The sequence below is a fragment of the Aquarana catesbeiana genome, linkage group LG03 (assembly GCF_042186555.1).
Source record: "Aquarana catesbeiana isolate 2022-GZ linkage group LG03, ASM4218655v1, whole genome shotgun sequence".
Lineage (NCBI taxonomy): Eukaryota > Metazoa > Chordata > Amphibia > Anura > Ranidae > Aquarana > Aquarana catesbeiana.
In genome coordinates, this window is record NC_133326.1 from 548,376,744 (window position 1) to 548,398,618 (window position 21,875).

The 21,875-nt window shown below is 42.7% G+C and overlaps 1 protein-coding gene across 6 annotated transcripts in view; it reads right to left on the reverse strand.

Annotated features, from left to right (window-relative positions):
- Window positions 1–21,875, reverse strand: part of CACNA1C (calcium voltage-gated channel subunit alpha1 C) — a 780,229-nt gene that overhangs the window by 349,156 nt on the left and 409,198 nt on the right. For all 6 annotated transcript variants that reach the window (XM_073621582.1, XM_073621580.1, XM_073621584.1 and 3 more), the window contains exons 4-6: window positions 7,762–7,901; window positions 7,182–7,321; window positions 2,221–2,376 (exon numbers count right to left, since the gene is read on the reverse strand). In XM_073621582.1, the coding sequence (XP_073477683.1) occupies window positions 2,221–2,376; window positions 7,182–7,321; window positions 7,762–7,901 (436 nt within the window). The remainder of the gene's footprint in view (window positions 1–2,220; window positions 2,377–7,181; window positions 7,322–7,761; window positions 7,902–21,875) is intronic.

Consider the following 21,875-nt stretch of genomic DNA (forward strand, 5'->3'; position numbering starts at 1 on the left):
TACAAGCAAGCCGATACGCTGACAGATCTGCAGGAGACCTGCATGGCATCAGCAATCTGCTGATCACTTGTGCAATGCTTTACAGGCTCCCAAAACAAAAAATAATAAATGCACATATTTATCCATTAAGCTCTAGTCTAGAGCAACTGAACTTGCATAGTGCAACTGCACTTTGCAAATTGCACAGTCTATATGTATTTAGTAATTCCAACCTATAGCCTTCATTTCAGCACAGCATGTGATGGTTACACATATTGATCTAATAAAAAAAGTTGTACAAGCTAGGACTTAACCCATGGGTAGTTCAGTGGATATGCTGTTAGCTAAAGAATAGATACCAGAGTGTGGTTGTAAATGGGGCTCATTTGGAACACAAGGCTCTGCATTAGGTCCTGTTCTATTTATTCTATATGTAAGTATAAGTAAGGGTTGGTGGGTAAGGTATGCATTTTTGCTGATGACACAAAGGTGTATAATAGGGTTGATATCCCTGGACGTGTCTGTAACATGAAACATGACTTGAAATAAATTGCTGGAATATTGGTCAAAGCAGTAGAAACTACAGTTCAATGTACAATTCTACAGTTCTCTAAATGTAAAATGATGCACCTAGAAAAAAAGAATCCCCTGATAGAGTACAATATTGGGGGTACAGTGCTGGCCAGGAAAAAGATTTGGGAGTACTTATTTCAGATGATTACAAAATGAGCAATGTGGCCAGGCAGTGGGAAAAGAAAATCTGTGGGTCCTTTGTTAAAGGGGGCTTCCAGATTCGGACAAGTCACCCCCCCACAATCACTGGGCCAGGGTTGTGGGGAAGGAGCCCTTGTCCTCATCAACATGGGGACATGATGCTTTGGGGGGGGGGAGTACCCCACTTCCCCCCAAAGCATCCCCCCAAATGTTGAGTGCATGTGGCTTTGTATGGTTCAGGAGGGAAGGGGGGTAATCGCTCGTCCCCCCCTTTCCTGGCCTGCATGCTTGGATAAGGGTCTGGTATCGATTTTGGGGGGAACCTCATGCCAATTTTGTTTTTTTTTCACGTGACGTTCCCCCAAAGTCCATACCAGACTCAAACGGCCAAAAAAAAAAGAATGTCGGCTTTTTTTTGTTTACATTCTGCTATCAGCGGGAAATCTCATGGACAGCAGATGAGTCATGGTTAAGGAAGCAGCAGGTGCCAGCTCCTTTACATACAGCTGAAAGTTCATACATTCCTCAAATTTTGCATTCCTGGACCACTACTTATTTAAAGTATGCATTTATTTATTTATTTCCTTTAGCGAACTGACTTTAATGCTATTTTATGCAGTATTTACCTTTTGCTTTTTGAGGTAAATACCACAAAGTGGTAGTGAATTGACAGTTCCAGTATCCCATGTGATATTTGGGAAAAATGTGTCACATGACCCAAATACCACATGCAATTTTCTTTAGTAAATGGCACCCTCTGTGTGCTTTTATGGAGACCTCACTTACAAAAAGACACCGATATGATACAGTAGAATGTGTCCAGAGACAGGCAACAGAAATGGTGAAAGGTCTGAGGGATAAAACATATCAGGGAGACTTCAGGAACATAAAATTTGAGTCTAGAGGAAAGAAGGGAAAGGGGAGACATTATTAAAACCTTAGAAATACATCAAGGGGTGAATAAGGTTCAGGAGGGCAGTATTTTCAATATGACATCAAGAACACGGGGACAAGACCTCAAAATAGCAGGGTGCAAGTTCAAGTTCATCATAGAGGTGATATACCGAAGGAGTAGTTGATGCTTGGAATAGACGTCCAACAGAGGTAGTGAGTCAGTCAACAGTAAGTGGATTCAAACATGCTTGGGACAAACATAGATCTATACTCAGACAAAAAATTAACAAAAAAGAAAGAAACGAAAAAACACCCAAAACATATATACATTTTTTTTAAATTGGTGCAGATTCGATAGGCCACTTGGTCTTTTTTTTTTTCATTGCTCCTATGTGTTTCTATACATCACATACTTTCAGAATCCTAAAGAGGGCAAAGTTGCCACAGTAGCAGAAAATGAAAGCAAATCTTCCATTGGGGACACCCGTTTCTCTCTCGTGAGACTGACTCTCATTACCTGTTGTGTCTCTAGGAAATCTCCCCAGTAGAAACAGCAAAAATAATTAAATCAATAAAACTAACTAAACTAATAAGTTCTAACATTTCCTTACTCCATCCAAAACTAAGATTCACCTTTGTTGACCAGGAAGTAGCAGGTTTTATGCATCTTGCCCATGAACAGCTCCAGTCCGATAATGGCGTAAATGATAATGACGAACAGCACCAACAGGGCGATGTGCAGCAGTGGCACCATGGCCTTAATGATAGAATTCAGCACCACCTGTAGACCTGTAGACACAACACATATGTCAGCCTTACTTTCAAAACCACAGAACTTTATTGCGTGCAAACAAAAGTTATCTATTTTAAATTCCACTGGATCATTAAAACTGGTAGCAAAGAATGCAACATTAAACATAACTGCAGTATTGAAAACAGCTGTTTCCTTAAAGCTGAACTCTGGGATAAGCAAAAATTGCATGGCACAATATGACCAACCGTTGGGGGACAACAGACCATGGCACCTTTATGAGCTTGTTGGACATCTCACTCCAAAATCATGACCTTTAATATTGGAGTTGCCATCCTCCTCCTCTGCATAAAACTCTGCTCTTCTGGGAGGACTTTCCACAAGGCATTGAGTGTGTCTGTGCGATTTTGTGCCCATTTATAAGGTCAGGTACCAATGCTAGACAAGGAGACCTGCCTCACAATCAAGGCTGGATTTAGGGAGGGGCTATTGTGTCCCCTTAGGATCAGTGATGTTAGTATCAGGAAGTGGAGGGGCCCAGGGGCAGCGTAGCTTCAGCAATGATGAGTTGACGTGACTGCACAGTGCCTTGTCCCTATTCTCCCCACCACATAGATATTTTCTTTGGTGCAGAGGGGCGGATTAGGACACATGGAATACTTTGTTTCTATGGTGCTGGTGGCGAGCTGTCCCCCCATGCACCATGGAAATTGATGACGTGGACCCCGGGCGGGGATTAGAGTTGCCACCTCATCCCTTTAAACCCAAACACATATGGATTACACAGGTTCTGAGGCTAACTGAATGCAGGTAAGGCACTGAGTTTAATTACCACCTTAATTAGCCACAGAACCTGTGTAATTAATATGTGTTCGGGTTTAAAGGGTTGAAGTGGCAACCCTAGCGGGGATTCAAAAGAGGATAGAAGTCCTGTCAGTGAGGATTCAAGGGGGAAGGGGGACTGAGGACTCAGTTGTAAAGGGGGCTGACCATGATGTGTTAGGGGCTTACCCTGGTGTGATGAGAGCAGACCCTGTAGTGATTGGGGCTGACTGTGCTGTGATGGGGGAAGACTCTGATGTGAGTGGCGAAGACTCTGATGTGATGGGGCGGTGACTCTAATGTGGGAGAACTCTGCATTTATGGGGGCTGCATGTGATGTAATGGGGGTCTCTGATGTGAAGGGGTAACTCTGATGTGATGGTGGGACTCTGACCTAAAGAGGATTTGGATGTGATGGTGGGGGGGCTCTGATGTAATGAGGAAATTCTGATGTTAAGGGTGCTGACTCTGATGTGAAGGGGGAAGAGAACTCTGATTGGATGTGAGGACTCTCTTGTGAATGGGTCTGTCCCTGATGTAATGGGTGGACTGTGATGTGATGGGGGACTGTGATGTTAAGGAGGCTGCCTCTGATGTGAGGGGTGGCTCTAATGTGAGGGGAGTACTCTGATGTGAAGGGGGCTGACTCTGATGCAATGTCTGGACTGTGATGCGAAGAGGGCTGACTCTGATGTGATGGGGGACTCCCACATGTGGTGACAAGAAGAGGGTGACTTCATCATGCAGTGCAGATATCAGTGTCCATAAGCCTAATAAATGCTAGGGTGCTTTGTGGTTTTGCACACTTTTAAGGGTGTCGTGACTAAAAAAAGTTTTAGAAACAGTGGCTTAATACATGCAATTTTCATCGCAGCCCTGTAGAAATGCAAGGAGCTAGCGTTCACTGTTCACTCTTGGATGTCCTCTGCACTACCCAAGTAATGTCAGACATTATTTCAGGGTCATAACGTGTGGTACAGAAGCACACTGAGTGATCAAGAAATACAGGTTCCTTGCATCTCTGTCACACTCGCACACACCAGTGCAGAGAGCTACCCAGAGAGACAGAAAAACAAGGAGAGCTACCTAGAGAGGATAAATCGAAAGTCTGTTTATGATATACCCCTTGACTGTATTTACAGCACCCCAAGATTGGACAGGCTAGATCCGACCCTGGTCATAACTGGCATTCCAATTCATCCCAAGGTGGCCACTCGATTTACTCCACACCAAACTGGTCGCAATGGAGTTGATTTACTAAAACTAGAGCAAGCAAAATCTAGTGCAGTTCTGCAAAGAAAACAATCAGATTTCAGGTTTTATTGTCAAAGCTTAAAGCGGTAGTAAAGTGCAAGGATGGTGGTTGTGGTGGACGGGTCTGGGGATGGGATAGGACTGCACTGTAAAGGGGCACTGTAACAGTGCCCCTTTACAGTGCAGTCCTCTTTTTAATAGAGTGCCCCCTTCACATCACAGCCCCCTTTACATTACAGTGCCCCTGCAGTCTGCCCCCTCCCCTCCTTTACTCTCTAACATCAATCTCTGCCTCCTCTGCTCAGAACTCCTACCTGCAGGGCAAAGGCTGTTAACAGTCTGTGTGTCCTCTACCAGCTCCTTCGCCCACCAGCCCAGCCAACAATGTAATCCTATCAGCAGGGCAGGGGGTGTGAGGAGCTCTCCATTCGGATATGCAGCTCTTCCCGCCCCCTGCCTTGCTGATAGGATGACATTGTTGGCCAGGCGGGCGGAGGAGCCGGGAGAGGACACATGGGCATGGCCACAACGGAGGAGGTGAGCGGAGACTGCGGTCTGTGATAGCCCTGTGAGGACGGTGGTCGCTGCTCATCTCCTGCTGTGCAGCCCAGTCAGCAACAGGCCACGGCCCGGGGGTTGGGGACCCCTGCTCTAAAGGAACGGCATTGGGTTTGCCACTTGTTCAGAGCACATGTGCTGGTGACACCACTGGCTGCGGCTCGCTGGAATATCTCCTAAACTGTGCTTGTTTAGGAGATATTCATTTTACCTATAGGTAAGCTTCATTCTTACCTTACCTGTAATTAAAAATGGCACAAAGGCGTTTACTACCACTTCAACCAAACAAGCTGAAGGTAGAAGCTGATTGGCTACCATGCACAGCTGCACCCGATCCTGAGTGCTCCAGTTTTAGTAAATCTCAACCACTGGGGTTGATTTACTAAAACTGGAGCATTTAGAATCTGGTGCAGCTGTGCATGGTAGCCAAGCAGCTTCTAACTTCAGATTGTTCAATTAAGCTTTGACAATAAAACCTGGAAGCTGATTGGTTTCTATGCAGAGCTGAACCAGATTTTGCACTCTACGGTTTTAGTAAATCAAACCCCACTGGAACAGAAAAGGAACAGAAAAGGGGCTTCCCCAAAGTTGAAAAAGCACAATTGCCTAAAATGTCTTTGTATGCTGTAGTCTTCACATTAATCATTTGGAAGAGGGTCCACATATTTTGGCCATATGGTATAAAAATTGAAAAAAGTTCACTTAAAACATTAAGACACATCAATATTGTATTGCGATGTACAGTAAGTTGGTCTCTTTTTGTATAGTTAAAAAAAGAGAGTACTGTTCCTCTTTAAGCTGATTTCATATTCAGCGTTAAAAACAATGACCAGGAAAGTCAGGAATAAAAAAACGTTTTCTTCCTTTCTTTTATTTTCCACCGTCTGTTACCAGCAATCTGCATAGGTTTGAGCGGAAATGTAAAAAGCTGTTTAGCATGTCTTCCATTAGGAGGTAGACATTACAATGAGCGCAATGTGCCTTCCAGCCGATTATTATATTGCCAATTTAGCACATGTTGCTACAAGCCTCGGGGAATTGAGACAGGAACGGCCGGGCGATCGCTCGCAATGGCAGAGAGCGTTTTATGTACAGAAAAGACTTTTGCTGACATTGATGGAGCTTTTCAGAGACTGCAAAAAAAAAAAGAAAAGAAAACCTACTTGGCAAGGAGCCCACGGCTAAATGATGGCAACGCACGCTGTCTGTCATCGGCAGCAGAGGGCACCCCCCGATCCCTGGCTTGGCATGGGAAGACATTACTGCTTAATTAGTGGGCTCCACATGGCAAAGAAGACATATTCTGTTAGAGCTGTGAATGCTCACCCTGGAACCAATTCAAGAGGGTGTCACACCACGGTGGAGATAAAACGGAAGGCAGAATAGGGGGCACAGAACAAGCAGTGGCGTCATTCTGATATTGCTATAGGAGCATGTTCTTCTACAAATCTTTTATGAGAGTCTCTCGTTTTTGTTTCTCTCGCTTGTTTTTGTTTACGCGACTACTCTGGCTCAGACTGCCCGGATGGCAGACGTCACTACCAGATAGCGCATGATAACTTCCTGCCTGGTACACCTATGAGAACTACAAAATACCTTATAAATATGAAGAGAGGTGTTCTGTAGTCCTGTCCTAAGATTACAATGCTTCTTCTCTGTAGATACAGTACAGTGAGTAAGCATTGTCACAATAGGACAGGATGTGTTTTACCGGCAGGATCACCAGATAAAAATTGAAGAATAAAAAGCCTGAAAGAGAAATTTCTGTTCTTGGGTTTAGATAAACTTTAATATTTCTGCAAAGCCCCCCCCCCCTCCCCCCCCCTCCCCCCCCCCCAATACAAATATGTATTACCAATAGCAGCATTCCCAATTCTTCACCAATGTGCCAGCAGAATTTGAATCTTGCATTTCAGAGGGAATGAGCTTTACTTGGAATAAAAATTACATTTTTGTTCTTGGCTTTAGATACAGTGTATCAAATGGATTAGATTACAACTGCTCATAGGCAAATAATAGTAAGACTGACCACACAGTCATGATCTGACCTCCTTCTAACACCTAGGACAATGGCATCAATGCAAATACTTAGCTCTGCTGGGGTTTGACATATAGCGGATAGGCTGGAGCAGGAGCAGGAGGAGGGTGGTGCACACAGCCTGTGTTGCCTCCTTAACAATAAATGCAGATATAAGTTCCATCTACTTACTGGGTACCCCAGATACCAGCCTTAGGGGTCTCAGCACTCTGAACGCTCGCAGTGCCTTCACATCGAAGCCCGCCCCTTTCCCTCCAAGGGCACTGCCACCATCTGCTTTTGTTGCTTGTTCTAAAATTGCACTAAAAAGCCTACAAAGAAAGAATAGATTAGCGATGGAAATACTGAAGAACAATAATATAACAACAGAGTGGTAATCACAAAAACAAAAATCTTTAGGTGACACTAAACTGATCCACTGACATGAATAGTTAAAGTGGGACCCTGGGCAAAATGAAAATTGACATATGTTATGTAAAATTAACACACAAATTTTTGTTTTTCTGAACCCCTTCTCTGTAACATAGTTTTATTACCTGTTGTTCCTACCAGTAGATTGACTCTTTTCCCCTCACTACCTATTCTGAGAGGAAGTAAGTGGAAATATCCAAAACAAGGGCACAGACTGCATAAACCCTGACAGAGGCTGACAGAGGCTCTAACCCTTGTCTGCTCTATTCAAAAAACGTTTTGCCTATAATTAGACTTTATGTGTCTGCAAGAAGCATGTGTTTAATTCTCTCCAACTCACCCTACAACCACGATGATGAAATCCAGCAAGTTCCAGCCATTCCGGAGGTATGCGTTGGGGTGAAAGAGAAGCCCATATGCAATGACTTTGAGGAAAGCTTCCACGGTGAAAATGATGAGGAAGAGGTACTCTACCCGCTCCTGCACAGGGACAGAAAACACAGCACTGAGTACTTTACTTCATTTAAGGCGGTTGTCACATATTTCCTGCTAAATTAATTTTTTCAGCATCTTTTTTTTTTTAATTCTTTCTTTATTTTTCAATTAAGGAAATGGACATAGGGCTGTGCACAACCTATCACATGAACAAACTAGTACAGAAAGGGCCGCTAGGTCGATGATGTTGAGATCAGGGCTCTGTGGGGGCCAAACCATCACTCCTAGGACTCCTTGTTCTTCTTTATGCTGAAGATCATTCTTAATGACATTGGTTGTATTTTTGGGGTCATTGTCCTGCTGAAGAATAAATTTGAGGCCAATCACACTCCTCCCTAATGATATGGCATGATGAATAAGTATCTGCCTATATTTCTCAGCATTAAGAACACCATTGATCCTGACCAAATCTCGAACTCCATTTGCAGAAATGCAGCCCCAAACTTGCAAGGAACCTCCACCATACTTCAATATTTCAAATTTTGACTCATTAGCCCAGAGCAGCTGCTGACAATTTTCTGCACGCCAGTTCTTATGTTTTCGTGTATAGTTGAATTGCTTAACCTTGTTTCCTCATCAGAGGTATGGCTTTTTGGCTGCAATTCTTCCATGAAGACCACTGCAGGCCAGACTTCCCCAGACAGTAGAAGGGTGTACCTGGGTCCCACTGCTTTCTGCCAGCTCTGTGCTGATGGCACTGCTGGACATCTTCTGATGTCAGAGTAAGCATGATGTGTCTTTTATCTGCTCAATAAGTTTCTTTGGCCGATCACTGTGTCTATTGTCTTTAATGTCGCTAGTTTCTTTATGCTTCTTCAAAAGAGCTTAAACAGCACTTCTTGAGTCTCCAGTCTGCTTTGAAATCTTTGCCTGGGAGAGACCTTGCTAATGCAGTATAACTACCTTGTGTCTTGTTGCTGTACTCAGTCTTGCCATGGTATATGACTTATGACATAAAACTGTTTTTCACAACCTACCTTAGTTGCAGAGTTTGGCTGTTCCTCACCCAGTTTTAAGCCTTCTACACCTGACTCAAATTTGTGCAAGTGTACAAAGTGTGCAAGTATAAGAATTGATGCTGCTTTGAAGTAGGGTTGCCACCTGTCCGGGATTCACCCGGACAGTTCGGGTTTGGAATCCTGTGTCCGGGTTTCAAACTGCCTGAAACCCGGACACATTATTTAGACTGGACTATAGCTTCCCTGGAGGGTTGCTGGCTGCAGATGTCTAAGCTGAGAGTGTCTGTTACACTCTCACACTGCCCAAAGCCAACACTAACACCCCCCCCCCCCCCATACACACAGACAGGAGAGGAGAGAGGGCTCGATCTGCACCTCTTCCTCCTACCCCTCTGTGTCTGCCCACACTCCAATCCCCGGCGCTGTGCCTCAGAAAAGGAAAGCGGGGGCTGGAAATTTGAAGTCCAGCAGCCTCAGATACATCTGGATGAGAGGTGCTGACTGCCAAGGGGTGAGTGAGCTCACCATCCATCCCTGTCTGTGATTGAAGTCCCCCCCCTTCTCTCTCCTGCCTCTCAGTGAGTACACTAAGGTAAATCAGGGTTCTCAGAGCGCCCCTTACATCAGAGTTCCCCTTTACACCAAAAGCCACAGTGTTCCCCCTTACATCAGAGTCCTCTCCGTACATCAGAGTTCTCAGTGTTCCCCCTTAAATCAGAGATCCCAGAGCATCCCTTATGTCAGAGTCCCCGGAGTTCTTCTTTACATCAGAGTCTGCAGAGTACCCCCTTACAGTGTAAGGGAACTCTGAGGATACAGATGTAAAAGGGGAACTCTGAGGATTCAGATGTAAAAGGGGAACTGTGTGGACTCTGATGTAAAAGGGGGACTCTTGTTATTACCTTCATATAATTATAAATGTTATTTAATTGCAAAATATATGTATAGTTTATCCTGTAAAAAAAATTGCTGTGCGCCACTAAAGTGTTCGGGTTTGACTTGATAAAAAAAGTGGCAACCCTACTTTGAAGCCAAAGGGTGGTCATACCAAATTTGGATTTGATTTAGATTTTTATTCTGTTTGTTTACTTTGTATTTTGTAAAATTGTTAAAAATAAACAATTCAAAAATATATTTTTGAAAGCATTCATATTTAAATAATAAATTAAGGTTTTAAACCTATCACAAACATGGGCTGTTTCTACTGAGCATATAATGAAAAAATACACAAGCAGAGACCACTGTGAAGACTGCATATGAACCAATGAGTGGATCTAAAGATATAGGCAGTTTAAATAATATGCAAAGCTTGACTATTGTAAAAAGTCAACTCAAACCCACTTACTCCCATCTTTTTAATGCTTGGAGAGGACACCCATGAAAATAAAGGACCAAAATGCAGACTTGGAAGGCAGCTGGGATGGGGTCCTGCTAGCCTTCAATAGGAAACAACAAGCATATAAACTATATGGAAATGTTTGTGGATCCTTCACCACCACACCTATAAAACTTTGTTAGATATCCCATTCCCAAACCATGAATTGATATAGAGAGCTGGCTTTGTGCACAGGGGCACAGTCATGCTAAAAATGAGAAGAGACCTCCCCAAAATATTACCAGTTGAAAGACTGCAATTGTCTAAAATGTCTTTACATACTGTAAGATCAACAGGATCCTTCAATGAAAACACCTAAATCAGTCATTTGGAGGGATGTCCACATATATATGTCCTCTCACTATCTAGTAGGGCAGCAACTAACGATTATTTTCATAATCGATTAGTTGGCCGATTATTGTTTCGATTAATCAGTTAATAACCTTAGGGAAAAAAAGTGTGGTGTATAATTTAGCATGTAAAGTTTTAAAAAAAGGCAATTCTTTCTTAAATATTTCTATGCAGTGGTAAATATAAATAACCAACTATATGGTTAGGGAGCAAAATATCTAATCCACTCTGAGAATAACAGAGGAGATATACTGTATATACTATTAGAAGAGATATACTGTATATACTATGAGAGGAGAGATATACTGTATATACTATTAGAGGAGATATACTGTATATACTATTAAAGGGTGATTCTGGTAAATATCATCAGACTCAGAGACCCTTTTTTTTTTGTTTAAAAAAAAACAAATGTCTTCCTTCAAAAAAAAAAATGTAATTTTAAGAACGTTCGTTCGATTTTCTTATCATTAGTAGGGTAAAATCGATGTTCATTTTCAACCATAGTGACGAGAAAATTTGGAAATAATAGAAAACTTCTTGGTCAAAGGAATTTTCAGACAGTGTATGTGATTTTCGTTCAGAAATTTACATTTGTTTTAAAAACAGAATGTTAAAAACAAGTGAAACAACATTCTTTCATTCAGCGAACGTACAAGGATTTTTCGTCTGAATATTCTCGTCTGAAAATTGATTCGTTTGGCCAGCATAAGGCTTGGTACACACCTATGCAGTTTGCTTTAGATCTGTTTCTGCAGTGCTTTTTGCTGTGCGTTGTGATTTTTGCGCACGTGATTTTGCTGCGATTTGCGTTTTTGCATGTTTTTTTTGGACAATTTGTCGTTGAGCAGATTAAAAAAAACAGAAATTGCTGCAAAAACACATTACATGCGTTTTGCGTTAAAAAAGTCCTTGACCCTTTCCAAATACGCATCGGCTGAAAAAAGCATAGATGTGAACGTGTCCCATAGGAAACCATGTAAATGAACTGTAGTGCGTTTCTGTAAAAAGCAACAAAAAACACATAGATGTGAACCAGGTCTAAGATGTTTAGTAATATAATGGGGTTAAAAAACTAAAATTAGCCCTTTATAGTACAAAAAAAAAAAGCAGATAATCGCTAATGTAAGGGGTTCATTTTTTTTACTGTAGAACTGTGAAAGTAATATTTACAATAGCGATTTGCTCTTTTTGCACTATAAAGGACTCATTTCAGCTTTTTTTAACCTCATTATGTTACTGGCCGATAGGGTTGTCCCGATACCACTTTTTTAGGACCGAGTACAAGTACCGATATTTTTTTTCAAGTACTCGCCGATACCGATTACCGATACTTTTTTTTTAATGTCACGTGACAGTTTTTTTTTTTTTTTAACAGTGCTTTTTTTTTGGGGGGGGGGGGGGGTGAACGTTGTATGTGTGTGTTATTTTTTTTTTCTTATAATTTTTATTTTTTACAATAATTTTTTTTATTCTTTATTTTTTTTTTTTTTAATCAGCCCTGTTGGGGGGCTTTGGTGAGATATCAGGGGTCTTAACAGACCTCTGATATCTCCCCCTTGAGACAGAGAAAGAGACAGAGGATAGAGATTCCCCAGTCCCTTTCTCTGCAGCCTCAGCTGCACTGAGAATGAATGGAGAGAAGACAGCGGCTCCTCTCCATTCATAAACTGACACATCCTAATCACAGAAGATTACAATGTTTCAGTTATGTGAATGGACAGAGTCAGCTGACTCTATCCATACACAAAGGAAGGAGGAGGAGGAGGAACGGAGGGGGAGAACGGAGGGGGACAGATAAGGAGAGAGGAACGGAGGGGGAGAACGGAGGGGGACAGATAAGGAGAGAGGAATGCAGGGGACAGCGGAGGGGGACAGAGGAAAGGAGGGGGCATGGAGGAGGATGCAGTGACAGTCAGCTGTGAGCGATCACCGCTGTATGTCACTAAAGCTGGTGAAAGCCGCTGGGGGAGAATCTTGTAACTCCCCCACGCGCCGATCACAGCTGTCCTCTGGGTATCGGGGGAAGCATCGGGAGCATTTGCCCGAGTACAAGTACTTGGGCAAATGCTCGGTATCGGTGCCGATACCGATACTAGTATCGGTATCGGGACAACCCTACTGGCCGATTATTCGATTCTGAAAATAGTAATCGATTAATTTCATAATCGATTAGTTGTCGATATATGAATTAGTTGTTTCAGCCCTACTATCTAATCACTGGGTGGGGCGGGTCCATGACCAAGATGCATTGCTTGATCTACAGGGGAGAAAATTGAGATCAGTCCCTTAGATGTGTTTAATGATGGATGTGAGTAAGTTTTGGAACTACAACTCTTTAGATCTCTTGCACATGATACTCCTGTTTGAGCATCTACTTTTTCAGACGTAATTTCAGGTGTTTTTTTTTAAAAATATTTTCACGTATATGCGTAAGCGCATTTTCGCGCACATTTACGCAAATTTATTCTCGATTTCTTGTTCTGTACAATATACAAATAGACATTTGCGCGCGTATTTGCGTGCATGAGGTGTAAATTACCAAAAATGCAGATTTTTAGGAGTTTTTTTACTGAAGAATGCACGGCGCTTGTTTACGCACCTGTGTGCATAAGCACATTGCAATTAATGGGCTATATTTTAGCTCAGTAAAAAAAAAAAGCTGCAGTTTGCAAGAGGCCTTAGCAGGTAAACATAATATAAATATAAACAAATATATATATACATATATATATTATTTTTCAACCATTTGACGAGCACAGTTGAAAGCTATGCAAACAGCGGAGGGAGATCATAGTTGTCAGATTGTACCTCGCTATTGCGGGGTGGGTTTACAGTGTGCTGAAGGTTTTGGTATGTCTAACGGCGGGTTTTGCCTGTGTCTAACAGCGGGTTACAACACAGACAAAACCCGCCCTTCAACACACCCACAACCCACCCTGCAACAGTGAGGCACAATCTGACAACTACGGTCTTTCTCCGCTGTTTGCATAGCTTTCAATTGTGCCCGTCAAGTGGTAACTCCCGTCGAAAAATGCCTCCTAAGATGTGCGCATGCGCCATGGTGACATCACGCAAGCTGATCGGGAAAGCAGCTGGCGTGCCCTTCCGTACTGCGCATGCGCGGGCATTTTTCTTCGGGAAATATTTGATAGAACACCAGCACTGGAATCGCGCTGGTTCCCGCATCAAAATAGTGTGAACCCAGGCTTACGGATGGAAAGTGTAGGAAATTCTCAGATGTTACTGGAAGATAATGTTGCAGTTGTCTAATTATGTACCAATTTGTTTGTAAAAACCAATCAATCGTTTTTTTTGCTTTTCAAATCCCAATGATCAAATAAGTTAAGCTTTCCCACATAAATTCTATGTTTTTTTATTCTTTAACAATGAACTGCCTTCGGCTCTACAGGCTTGGAAATGAAACCCTTGCAACACAGACAAGCCTTTTTTTTTTTTATTCAATGTGTTTTTTCCAAAATAATTGAGTGTGTAGGAGACAGGTCCTCTTTAGCAAGCAGTAAACCGAATTCCAACAACACACTCTAAAATAATTTTTGAAGACTGATGGAAGCATCAGTACAGTTCAATGGTTGATGACAGCGCTGCATAAAATCCTTGCCGCTCAGCGCTGACATTCCCAAGTAAGCCCTTAAATAAAAGCTCCAAATTTTCTTTTTATTGATCTCCTATTAATCTTTTCTGCATGTCTGGTGATTCAGGAGATTGAAAAACAATATATTGAAATGTACAGTTTATATTTAAAGTGCCGGGACAGGAATCCCGGTCGATACAATGAAATACAAGAGAGTCACAACCTGGGGAGACATTGATTCTAGGATGGTGGTCAGTCACATTGTTACTCAGATCAATAGATTAAGTTAAAGGAAACAGTCCTAGAATTTAAAATACATTGATTAGCTGCTATAAAGATTGACTGAACCAATCCCCTGTTGACCCAGTTTATAGATAAAAGATAAAGTTCCCATTCTCTGAAGGATTCAAATCACTCACTATAAACAAAGCAAGTTCCAGGCTGAGCAATGTGCTCCATTCGTAGGCAGAGAGAACTGATAGGAGCTGGAAATCAAGCACTGAAAATATTTATGACTTGATTTAATTTAATTTATGACATGACTTATTTTTCTGATTTTGGATATCAGGAGAATCCTAACTGATGCTGTATTGGAAAGATTGTCAAAGAGCAGCACAAAAGATGGTAGAACCCTAATATTAACTTATAACACTGAGCTGCAAAACTTGCCAGTCTTTAAGGATGAGCCAAACACCCCCCCGGTTCAGTTTGCACCAGAACACGCGAATAGGCTAAAAATTTGGACGAACACGCGAACACCATTAAAGTCTATGGGACACGAACATGAAAAATCAAAAATTTTAAGGGCTTATATGCAAGTTATTGTCATAAAAAGTCCTGCCCCAGGGGACATGTATCGATGCAAAAAAAGTTTTAAAAAGCTGCAGTTTTTTCGAGAGCAGTGATTTTAATAATGCTTAAAGTGAAGCAATAAAAATTAAATATTCCTTTAAATATCGTGCCTGGGGGGTGTCCATAGTATGCCTGTAAAGTGGCGCAGTTTTTCCGTGTTTAGAACAATACCACAGCAAAATTACATTTCTAAAGGAAAAAAGTCATTCAAAACTGATCACGGCTGTAATGAATTGTCGGGTCTCGGCAATGTAGATAAAACTCATTGAAAAAAACGGCATTGGTCCCCCCGCCCCCTCCCAGTCCATCACCAGGCCCTTTGGGTCTGGTATGTATATTAAGGGGAACCCCGAGCCAAATTTTTTTTACAAAATTGCGTGGGGGTCCCCCCAAAATCCATACCAGGCCCTTTAGGTCTGGTATGGATTTTAAAGGGGAACCCTGCATCAAAATGTAAAAAAAGATGGCGTAGGGGTTCCCCCCTAAAATCCATACCAGACCCTTCTCCGAGCACGCAACCTGGCAGGCCGCAGGAAAAGAGGGGGGGGATGAGAGAGCGCCCCCCCTGAACCGTACCAAGCCACATGTCCTCAACATGGGGTGGGTGCTTTGGAGTAGCCCCCCAAAGCACCTTGTCCACATGTTGATGAGGACAAGGGCCTCATCCCCACAACCCTTGCCCGGTGGTTGAGGGTGTCTGCGGGCGGGGGGCTTATCGGAATCTGGAAGCCCCCTTTAACAAGGGGACTCCAGATCCCAGCCTCCCCACCTATGTGAATTGGTAACGGGTACATTGTACCCCTACCATTTCACAAAAAAAGTGTCAAAAATTGTAAAAAAGACAGGAGACACTTTGGGACAAGTCCTTTATTTAACCACCTCCCGCTCATATGACGTCCTGGGCTTTGGGCGGGTATATCTGAATGATCGTTCCTATGGGAGGCGAGAGGGGGGACCCCCCCCTCCCGCCGCCCTCCGGTGCTTGCTCCGACTCACCGTTACGATCGGCGAGACGGAGAGCGGATCCGCCGGCGCTGGATGTAGATCATAGAGATTTCCGGCGGACCAGATGGTCACCAGATTCTCTATGATCATCAGAGGCCGGGCGCGATGTTATGACGTCATGCCCGGCCTCTCCATTCAAAAAAACGGCGCCCCTTCGGCTGGGAAGCGGTGATCGTTTTATTTATTTTTTTTTTTATTTCAGGCTTCCCAGCCTAGTGGTGAGATATGGGGTCTTATTGACCCCATATCTCACTATTAAGAGGACCTGTCATGTTATATTTCTATTACAAGGGATGTTTACATTCCTTGTATTAGGAATAAAAGTGATCAAAAATGTTTTTTTTTTTCAAAAAAGTGTCAAAATAAAAAAAACAAAATATAATTATCAATAAAAAAAAAAAAAAAATTTTTAAAGCGCCGCTGTCCCCGTGTGCTCGCACGCAGAAGCGAACGCATACGTAAGTCCTGCCCACATATGAAAACGGTGTTCAAACCATACATGTGAGGTATCGCCGCGAACGATGGAGTGAGAGCAATCATTTTGTCACTAGACCTCCTCTGTAACTCAAAACATTTAACCAGTAAAAAAATTTCAAGTGTCGCCTATGGGGATTTTTAAGTACTGAACATTGGCGCCATTCTACGAGCGTGTGCAATTTTGAAGCGTGACATGTTAGGTATCTATTTACTCGGCGTAACTTCATCTTTCACAATGTGCAAAAACATCGGGCAAACTTTACTGTTTTGTTTTTTTTTTAAAACACAAAACAGTTTTTTTCCAAAAAAAACACGTTCGAAAAATTACTGCGCAAATACCATGTGAGATAAAAAGTTGCAACAACCGCCATTGTATTCTCTAGGGTCTTTGCTAAAAAAAATATATAATGTTTGGGGGTTCTATGTAATTTTCTAGCAAAAAAATGACGATTTTTACATGTAGGAGAGAAGTGTCAGAATTGGCCTGGTAAGGAAGTGGTTAAAGATAAAAAAATAAAAATGTCTCACAATGTAAATCCACCTCACGCCGCCCGACGGACCGAAAAAAGAAAAAAAAATAGCCGTAAAAGCTCCGCCTCCATGGGAGGCTCCCGCCGAGTGATGCTTCTTCTTGGTGACAGCTGTTATATAGCTGAGGACGGGGCCATTCGGTGACGTAAATGGGCGACCCTGCCTTCCTCTGACGTCACGTGGCATCAGAAGGGGGCGGGGTAACCGTCGGGCGGCGTGAGATGGATTTACATTGCGGGACATTTTTATTTATTTTTTTATCTTTTAATAAAGGACTTGTCCCAAAGTGTCTCCTGTCTTTTTTACTATTTTTGACACTTTTTTGTGAAATGGTAGGGGTACAATGTACCCGTTACCAATTCACATGGGGGGAGGCCGGGATCTGGGGGTCCCCTTGTTAAAGGGGGCTTCCAGATTCCGATAAGCCCCCCGCTCGCAGACCCCCACAACCACTGGGCAAGGGTTGTGGGGATGAGGCCTTTGTCTCCATCAGCATGGGGACAGGGTGCTTTGGGGGGCTACTCCAAAGCACCCTCCCCATGTTGAGGGCATGTGGCCTCGTACGGTTCAGGAGGGGGGGGTGCTCTCTCGTCCCCCCTCTTTTCCTGCGGCCTGCCAGGTTGCGTGCACGGATAAGGGTCTGGTATGGATTTTGGGGGGACCCCTATGCCATTTTTTTTATTTTGGCGCAGAGTTCCCCTTAAAATCCATACCAGACCTGAAGGGCCTGGGTCCCCAAACACTTTTTATGACAATAACTTGCATATAAGCCTTTAAAATGAGCACTTTTGGTTTTTCGTGTTAGTGTCCCATCGACATTAACGGGGTTCTGCGGCTTTTGAATTTGCCGTGAACACCACATAATGTTCGTTGTTCGCCGAACGTCCGAACAACCAAAGTTCAGCCCGAGCATAACTGTTCACCCATCTCTACCAGTTTTTCATTTAACACTGGCCTCTTTCAAGTAACTCTACTTTGACTGACTTTGGTACTGTAGATAAAAGGCATACATTTTATTCTATAATTTGTCCCATTTCAAATGATGTTAAAACTATGATTCTAGTACAAAGCATTGAATAATACAGCCTTGCTAATTAGACCTGTTCTTTAGGTTATTTGGGTTGCTGCTTCAGAAAATTGCATTGGCTGGACTGCTTCAGCTCTAGTTTCTTAGATATGGTCCAATTTACAGTACAGTATATAATTTTTTAGTCAGTTTTTGAAAAGATCTCGCTGATCAGCTTGTTGTTACCTGGTTTGTGTTTTTGCGTACAAGTTAGCAGATATAGTGAGAGTGTTTATGTACTCCCAACTGTAATTTTATATGGGAAACAATGGATTCTGAAGTGTAGTTATTAACTATATTAAAGTTATGATTGTATAGGAGGTGTGAGTATATTGCCAGTCATATAGTTTCATTTTTGCAGATTGAGCACTGTAGGGGTTATGGCTACTTCATGATAGTGCTGACTGAATCATCCCAACGTATTCTGCTCTGTTATCATCCTAATTTTTGATGGGTGACCAGAGTGAAGAGTGAGATATGGCATGTATGCTGTATCTCAAAAACTAAAGCTGATTAGAAAAAATTGTGCCATTTTTGGAATCAGCTGGTCAATTATACCCAGGAACAGGTGTAACATTCGAGGTACCAAAATGTGTATTGGTCTTTGTAAGTATTTACAATGAAATTAAGGCTTTTTAAGCCTTTCAATGCGACACTGAAGAAATTAGTGAACAAAACAAATAAAAATGAAAAAAAAAGGCTAAAAATGTATAGTTAGAAAAAAAATCGAAAGTGAGAAAAATCAGCAGGAAAAGAATAGTTTAGAAAGGAAAGTTAATCACAGCTAATTATTGTAGGCTAAGGGTTGACAAGGGGTTAAATAGAAATGAATTTTATTTAAAAAGGAAAACTTTTTTTTAACTTGTCAGGTTGTTTAAGGCAAGGTTCACATTTGTGCATTGCGAGAATGTGTACAATATCACACACGTTTCCAAAATGCACAAAAAATATTAATTCCTTTTGCAGGTTCGTAGTGGTGCCATTATTTTTTAATTAATAGCACCCCATTGCATATAAACATAGAAAATCGATGGCAGAAAAAAAGAGTAGTCCATCGAGTCTGCCCATTTTTTTTTAAATACATGTTTTGTATTTTTTTTTGTCTGAGTATAGATCTATGCAGTGTTAATTTCATCAACGAAAAGGTTTTCGTCAATGATTTCGTCACTTAAGCGGCATTTTTACAGTGACAAAAACGCCATTGTGCCCATCATATGCAGCCACTGTGCCCATCATATGCAGCCACTTGTGCCCATCATATGCAGCCACTTGTGCCCATCATACGCAGCCACTGTGCCCATCAAATGCAGCCACTTGTGCCTGTCATATGCAGCCAATTACGCCCATCAAATACAGCCGCTTGTGCCCATCATACGCAGCCATTGTGCTCATCAAACGCAGCCACTTGTGCCCATCAAACATAGCCACTTGTGCCCATCATATGCAGCCACTTGTGCCCATCATATGCAGCCACTTGTGCCCATCAAATGCAGCCACTTGTGCCCATCAAATGCAGCCACTTGTGCCCATTAAATGCAACCACTTGTGCCCGTCAAATGCAGCCACTTGTGTCCATCAGATGCAGCCACTTGTGCCCATCATATGCAGCCACTGTGCCCATCAAACGCAGCCACTTGTGCCCATCATATGCAGCCACTTGTGCCCATCATATGCAGCCACTGTGCCCACCGACCCCCCCCCTCACTCGCGGGGCTCGCGGCTCTGGCAGCACCCCCAACCCCCCCCCGCAGCTTTGACATTGTGGCAGCAGCTCCTTAGTGCTGCTTCAAAAAGTACCACCCCCTCCCGCCATAGGAATCCATGCGTCCAGCGTCCTTAAAGGGGCCGGGCGCATGGATGGGGCGGCGGCGCCCGTGCGCCCACAGTGCACGGGTCGCCACTGCGTCCACTGATGAAACATACGACGAAAATCAGATCTGTTTTTGTTAACGAATGAAAATGGGTCAAAAATGTGAGTCAGGGATGTTTACCCTCGTGAACTAACTTCCGTTTTTTCACGGAACTCTGCCTGCTTCCGTAATCCGCTCCAAGCAAGCAAGCGCATCATGACGAGATGACTGCCAGAGACCCGAGAGTGAGAGCAGCACTGTGCATTACAGGCCAGCCAGGACTCCTGAGTCCTGATGAGACAACCGCGTTGCCAGGCACCCAGAGCAGAGCAGACTGTAAGTGTGTACAGTAATAACAGTTTCAGGTACATTTCAATTACAGCAGGCCTGAGGCCTCCCTTCTCCTCAGACCACTGTCTGTCCAGAACCCACTGTGCAACTGTACATTACAGGCCTCCTCTGACCACTGGCAGTGGCATCCAGGGCTCTGTGGATTACAGACCATCCCTCAGCCACCATCCAGCACTGTGCAGCATTAAAGGCCTCCTCAGACCACTGTCCAGAGCACTCTGCAGCTTCACAGGCCTCCTCAGACTGTCCAGACCATTGTGAAGCATTGCAGGCCTCCTCAGACCACCATCCAGAGCACTGTGCAGCATTACAGGCCTCCTTAGACCGTCCAGAGTGGTTAAATCTGTATCTGTGAGTTTGTTCAAACCTTAATACCATATATAATAACATATTCTTTTTTTTTACTCCAGGAGTATATAAAGAGTTTGGAAATGCTAGAGAAATTATTCATTAATGCATTACAATTTAACTAAACACATTCGATTTTAGTTGACTAAAATGATTTTATTAGACTAAAATCTACTGGAGATTTTAGTCGACTAAAATATGACTAAAATTGTACTAAAACTAAAATGGCATTTAAGTTAAAGACTATGACTAAAACTAAAACACTTGCAGAAGACTAAAATGGAACTAAAACTAAAATGCCATTTTAGTCCTAAGACTGAAACTAAATCGAAATTTGCTACCAAAATTAACACTGGATCTATGTTTATTCCCAAATATGTTTGTCCCAACTCACCTTGCCAATGTGCACTAGGAGGGTTTTGGTGAGGCATTTTTAGGCCTTGGTTCACATCTATGACTGCGTAGCTCGTGAATGGCTGAGCAGCACTCAGCCTGACTTGATTTTATTCCGGGAGTGGGATTGGAAGTTCCTTTCCTGCTGCCGAAACATGGCACTGCATACCTTATGTAGTTGTGTAGTTGATGCGACATATAATTTAAGTTAGTGATGCAAATTGTTTAGGTCAGTGTGATCCAGAAAACCCAGTGCTCTAAGCATGTATTATAAACAAATGCTTTTTTTTTTTTTTTAAGTCCTGTTTTCACCATTTTTTCTCATCTCAGTGCTGCTGATCTCTTTCTTCCTCTCTCAGCCACTTCCTGTCTGTATGCACTTGCTGCAGAGACAAATGCTCATTGCTGCTCTGGACTTGCTTCCTGATAGTGACAACAGTAAACCATGCCTAAGCAATGTGTGTCGGCACAAGCACTCCTTCTCTCCACTAGGGACACAATGTAGGAGCACTTCAGGAGATGGTAACAGTGCTGTCACCCTGTGCCTGAACAAGGATCACAAAAGGACTTATTTATTTAAAGCTGAGGATTTAAAAAGATTAAAAACAAATTTCATTGAATCACAAGTTAAGCCATGTATAAGATTTTTGGTGATTGGGTTTAGATCTCAGATGTTAAAAACTGAATGTATATCTCAGAGTGTAAAGTGTGAACAGATTGGGAGGTAGATGTACACATCAGATGAAGCAGTGGCACGCTGGTCCCTGCTCACAGGGAGTCACACTGAGCTCCAGATTATACTCTGC